This window comes from Gavialis gangeticus, unplaced genomic scaffold, assembly GCF_001723915.1.
Source record: "Gavialis gangeticus isolate Ggan-Ray unplaced genomic scaffold, GavGan_comp1, whole genome shotgun sequence".
In the NCBI taxonomy this organism is placed as follows: Eukaryota; Metazoa; Chordata; order Crocodylia; family Gavialidae; genus Gavialis; species Gavialis gangeticus.
Window position 1 is genome coordinate 167,844,212 of NW_017729024.1, and position 5,794 is coordinate 167,850,005.

General features: G+C 46.2%; 2 protein-coding genes across 3 annotated transcripts in view; one reads left to right on the forward strand and one right to left on the reverse strand.

Moving 5' to 3' along the window:
• Positions 1-2,853, reverse strand: part of TPGS2 (tubulin polyglutamylase complex subunit 2) — a 47,047-nt gene extending 44,194 nt beyond the window's left edge. Inside the window, exon 1 of the mRNA XM_019518090.1 lies at positions 2,711-2,853. Coding sequence (XP_019373635.1) covers positions 2,711-2,783 — 73 coding nt within the window. The 5' untranslated portion in view covers positions 2,784-2,853. The remainder of the gene's footprint in view (positions 1-2,710) is intronic.
• Positions 2,854-3,018: 165 nt separating this feature from the next.
• KIAA1328 (KIAA1328 ortholog) overlaps positions 3,019-5,794 on the forward strand; it is a 238,998-nt gene continuing 236,222 nt past the window's right edge. For both annotated transcript variants that reach the window (XM_019518094.1, XM_019518095.1), the window contains exons 1-2: positions 3,019-3,115; positions 5,139-5,174. In XM_019518094.1, the coding sequence (XP_019373639.1) occupies positions 3,067-3,115; positions 5,139-5,174 (85 nt within the window). In that variant the 5' untranslated portion in view covers positions 3,019-3,066. The remainder of the gene's footprint in view (positions 3,116-5,138; positions 5,175-5,794) is intronic.

Genomic DNA, 5,794 nt, shown 5'->3' on the forward strand with positions numbered 1-5,794 from the left:
AGATGATCCATTGGGGTGCGGGAAGAAAATATTAAAACTCCTATTTATATTTATTTTTTATCTAAAAAAATAAGAAAGAAATTAAGTTTTACTAATATTTAACATACGGATTGACAGTGGCGCCCTCACTTGGTCCATATGTCAAATAAATAAATACACATATATGGGGGGGTGTGCTCAAAATTTTTTTACTGATAGGGGTGCGTGAACAAAAAAGTTTGGAGACCACTGCTATAGAGGAGCCTCTGGAAGCCCCATAAAATTGGGCCCCTAATGTAGTCCATGGCCTGTTGTGACCTAGTTATAAAACTTTTCTAAAAAGGTTATATGAATATATTATCTCAAACAGTGTATAATTAGAAGTTATAATCCCTATTCCAGGATGATATCTTCGAGCTTTAACATATCTTAAATTAAAACTATCTTTATATAGTTGTTTTTTAAAAAAAACGCATTTTAACAAAAAATCTGATTTAAATAAAAAAATCAATTTTTTTGATTTTTTTTAAATAGTTGATTTTTATTCACCCTGTCCAAAACTGGTAAATTCTCTTCATTTGCAAGGCTTTTCCTAGTCACTTTTGGAGTTGCTGTTAGAGCCTGGAGGGGAGCTAGTCAGCTTTGGGGCACCCAGAATTAACTGTTCTGTGGCTTAATGGGCAACAATGACAGCTCTGTCAGTGCTGTGCTATCAGCTGCCCTTAAACGCGCTAGTGCCCGTCATGTTCAAGGCTTCTGTAGTAGCACTTTGAGGACAGCTTCCACCTACCTGTTTGTGGTGTGGTTAAAGGGAGTACAATCACCTACAAAGCAGTCATAGACACACTCAGCAAGCAGTTAACTGGTGTATGATTAAGTTACACAGTACGCAGCAGTGCAGAAGGATGTCATGCACTTAAGTGGTTTATGCAGTTAACCAGTATGCAAATCACTGATGTTTGTTAGCAAATAGGTAACCAAATAGGACTGGCATTGTGTTATGCAATTAAGCAAATTACGTACTTAGATGGTATGCCTGTAAGTGGAATACACTCTATTAGCCTGCCATCTGCCTCGACTGATTTATCTGGCAGAGATTTGTGAAATTCCTAGGTTTGGGAATATGGAAAGGAACCACGTTAAAACATGGCAAGTAGTACTATACTGCATGTTACAAAAAATACTACACCAAAGTACAAAGGGACAAAAAATATGGGAAAATACATTCCCTGAGTTTACAAAGTTGTACAGGTATTGGAACCATACAACATTTTAGAGGTGAATAGTTTAGTATGTATCAAAACTTTATATCTAAATAAGCATTTTACATGCTGTTCAGTTATTAGATTAATCCTCTTAATGCCTTTGCAGAGTAGGGATATGCTGCTATCCCAATTCTGTTCATAGAAAAACTAGGGCCCAGACAAATGTACTTGTCTGGAATCACCAAGTGACTCCATATAGTACAACTGAGAACAGAACCAGAGTTTAAAACCTGGTCACATTGAAGGAAATGTGAGTTTTGCCACCGACTACTAAGGCCAGGATTTCACTTCAAGGGTCTGGGTCTAATCGGTAGATGTACAGCCGGTTATACCAGCATCCAGGTGAAAACCTGCACACAGGTGACGGGGTGAAATTCTTTGGTCTATAAACAGCAAGACTAGATGACAAGAGTCTCTTTTGGCTTTAAAATGTAGAGAAGTTTCTGAGTCTTGGGAGCTGGGATGCTAACTTTGCCCAACATAATGTAGATGGGAGGCAGGGTAGATTTGTACCTTACAGACTAACCAAAGTATGCACACACGTATCTATGTATGTGTCTATCGCACAGTTTACATGAGCTGAAGCTTAACTTGACTTCAGATTAACATAGCTAACTATATCTCTCGAAATAATTTAGCCCCATACAGCACTAATTGTACAGCTTTACAAGCCATCAAGGACACGGCGGTTTGCCACCCTCCGAAACTTAAGAACAAGAGTCTGATACTGCAGACCTGATACAAAACCTCAACTCAATCTATAGATCTCTCTCTCTCTATATAAATAGATATATATCTATAGATAGATATAATGTATAGATCTATAGATATACAGCTATATAAATCCATATAACTTTTTCTACAGTCAACAAATGGGGTGAAAACGAAGAGCTGGTGTTTTCCAAGGCAGACCTCAAGTCGGACACGGTTGCGCGCTGCCGCGTGGGGGTGTATGTAGGGCATGTTTTTCTCTGCAGTCGCAAAGACGGGGTGCTGCTCTGTCACCGGGGCCTGGAGGAGGGGATGGGGTAGGAGGAGAGAGGCAGGACATGGGGATGCTCCTGCCAGCTCCCTGGAGCACCATGCAGCGCCATGGCAACCAGCACCTCCTGGTTGCTATGGAGCCCAGACCTCTGGGTTGTCCTGCAAGATGAGGGGGGCTGGCCAGGGGTGTGGCAGCTGTTGCCATGCCGATGCCATAGGGCTACTGGTGTACCAAGGCCCCATGGTGGTTGCTAAGCCGACGCCCCGGGGCTGTTGCCATGCCAATGCCACAGGGCTACTGATGTATCAAGACCCCAGGGTTGTTGCCATGCCGACACCCCAGGGCTACTGGTGTACTAAGGTTCCAGGGTTGTTGCCAAGCCGACGCCCCGGGCTTGTTGCCATGCCGACGCCGCAGGGCTACTGGTGTACCCAGGCCCCAGGGCTGTTGCCATGCCAACGGAGCGCCCCCGCCAACTCACCCAGGACGCGGGTGACGCCCAGCGTGAGCTTGTCCAGCTGCGGCGCGATGCTGCCACAGGCCTTGTCTTCCATCCTCCGCAGCGCGGGCGAGGAATATGTCCCCCCTCGCGCTCCGTCCCCGGGCTCGGCCCGCGGGGCCCGCTGGGAGTCGTAGTTCCCGCTCCGCCCGCCCACCTCAACTAAAGGGAGGGAGGAAGGGCGGGGAGAGGCCGCAGCGCCTCCTGGGAGCGGTAGTCCCAGAGCGGGGCGAACTCCCGCTCCCAGCAGGCGCCGCTCTTCCGAGCTGGAGGCAGCCAATGGGTGCGCGCGGCGAGCGGCAGCCAATGGGCGCGCGGCGACTGGCGGTTGTTTCAAGATGGCGGAGGCGGCCGGGCCGGGTCGGGGTCTCTACTGGAGCGCGGGACGTATCCTGCCTGGGGCCGTGGGGGGTCTGTCCAGCCGACCCACACACATACGCACCCTCCCACGGGCAGACACACGGTCTGCCTGTGTGTGCGCCTGTGGGTCTGTCTGTGGGTGGGCCTGCATGGGCCTGTGGACTGTCTGTGGGTGGGCCCGTGGGCCTGCCTGGGCCCGTGTGCGATTAGACGCCCAGGTTAGCCGTGCAGCCGGGTAGACGTGCAGTTTCCCCTGCGTCCCCATCAGAGCTGCCTCTCTGCCGACATCTGTAGCAGCGATGAGCAGTGGTTTTGGGTGACATCTTTTACCTGACCAGCTGGGAGAAATGTCAGACAAGCTTTTTGGATGCGATGTGCCCGTCCTCCTTTGAGGCTGGGTGTAAAGTACGCGGCGGTTGCGTGACTTCCCAGACTCATACTTTGGTCTTTTTCCCCCCTGAGTTAAACAGCCCTCGGGGTGGTGATGACCATTGGGGATTGCTGTTGAAACCGGTGGGATTTGTACTTTGGCGTTTAGAAGCAAAAGTTTCTGTCCTAATGACTTGCCCCCCTGAGCCTTGCGGGACCGTGGGAAAGGAAGCGTTGAACAGGACGTGGTCATGCTTATGTTGCGTCTGAAAAGGTTACAATTTTTAATATTTCCGTAGACCAAGCAGACTGCTTTCGTACAGTTTTCTGTTCTTAATTCAAGAGAAGATTTGTCCTCGGAGTGCGTTTATACGCGTGCTCCGGGAGTGGGCGGGGGAGGGCTTTAATTAGCTGATTAAAACTTCCGCAGAGTCTCGTGCATCAGCGTCCCTGTGCTTAAAAATGGCAGCAGGGGTGCTTTAACTAAAGCTCACTGAACATTTTTAAATGCGGGGATGCTGATGCAGGAGATGCCGGAGTGCGGTAGTTACCATGCTCCAGCAGGCTTGATTAATCGAATGTGCTCCTCTGATGCGTTGTAGTTACAGCATGTCAGAGCAGCCTCGCTGCTTGTGTGTAGGTACCCGAACAGTGGAAGGGAATATTTGAAACCCAAATCCTGTGGCATTACATCTGAAAATGACCTTGGTTATACGCAGTTGGCAAACTCGTGCAATTGAGTTTTATTGTCCAAATGTGAGATCTGCCAAAAATAAGCAGCATAAATAACAGCATAGCAATGAGGAATGCTGGGATTTACAGTTCTTTCCTGCAGTCTTTGGGCATCTAGATTATGCTGCAGACAAATATGTTTATTTTTGCTTAGCTGATGTTGCCACTTCAAGGAAGAGGTTCTGCGGGCTTACCTCTGCATTCTGCTCTTCATTGTACTGACCCCTAGTTTTAGCCAGTAACTTTGGTGGGGCAGGGATTTGAACCCTGCAGGTAGTACTGTAACACAAATGACATGCTGCTCATTATGTCCTGGAGGGAGTAAACCAGATTAATAATTATGGCCCTGAGTTATTTGAAAGATACCTCTCTTCACAGCTACCTCAAAACAAGTACTTGAAAATTCCCCAGACCTTCAGCTGTTATCTGTCACATGATTAACGATCAGCTGAGGGTGAGCCACTTCCTTTAAATCTTGCTCTTTACTCTTAGCTCAGACTTCTTGTGTACACAAGTGAGTGACTACTGCAGTGTTAGTGTGAGCTTATACGTGTCCCCCAAATTGTCTCCTTTGATAGTGCTGCAGAGTTCCTTGTTTAAAATTAACTTTCTTTAATTCATATAAACTTTTTCACTTTGTTACCTTAATAGTTTAACTTAACTGGGGCAGGTCTCCTGGATTTTTCGCAAAGATGGCTGCTAAAATAATCTTTACTTAGATAAAAGCTAATACACAGTGGGGAGGTTGATAACACAGCTTTATCATACTTAGCATGGCTTCTTCTGGTGAAGTTTCTGTTTGATCATTTGCAAGTGGTAGAGAACCAAGAATGACATCAAGTGAACAATCTTGAAAATCACTGGTTTAATTATGTTTCCTTCTCTCTTTGTACATCTGATCTTGGGCCTTTTCTGTGTGACTTATTTCCTTTAATGAAATTGCACGCAGTTTCTGATGAAGAACAGCCAGTGGTATATGTTCCAGGTATGACCTCATTGTAAATACTTTTACTTTGGGAAAGTGAAGTTTTGCAAAGATTTTTCAGGGGGTATGTGTGCATGAGAGGGAGAGGATGGGGGAGGGAAAGAATAAGAGGGCACATTTGAGATTTTTGTGCTTTTGGGGGGAAAAAAATGGCCTATTGCCTGCTGTTTTTAAAGCTGTACAGGCGAAAGATGAACTGTTTCAGGGGACCTGTTACAAAGCAGACATAGTGTAGTAGTTTGTTCTGTCTGTAGCAGAGGCAGGTTTTTACATCCCTGCGTTCTGTTAAAGCCTCAGAGAGTTTCAGGTCCTTAGCAGGCTTTGGAGGGCCCAGTTAAATCACTCCTAGCTCCCATTGATAAGGACAGATGAAATTTTGCATTAGGTCTTCTGGGATAGAGGGGGAAGTTTCTAAGTTTCTGCTGCTCTCTAGAATTTATAATCTTGTTAAGTGTTTTGAAGCAGGGCCTTACTGCAGGTACAAAAAAGTTTAGGTTCTGCTGAATGATGCAAAGACCTGCTGTTATGTCCAGGGTTTAACAGAAGTAAAAGTAAGTGTTTGTTGCAGGAGTAGACCACTAGTTGCAAACTTCATTGAGAAGTTTTGAGGAATTTGGCTT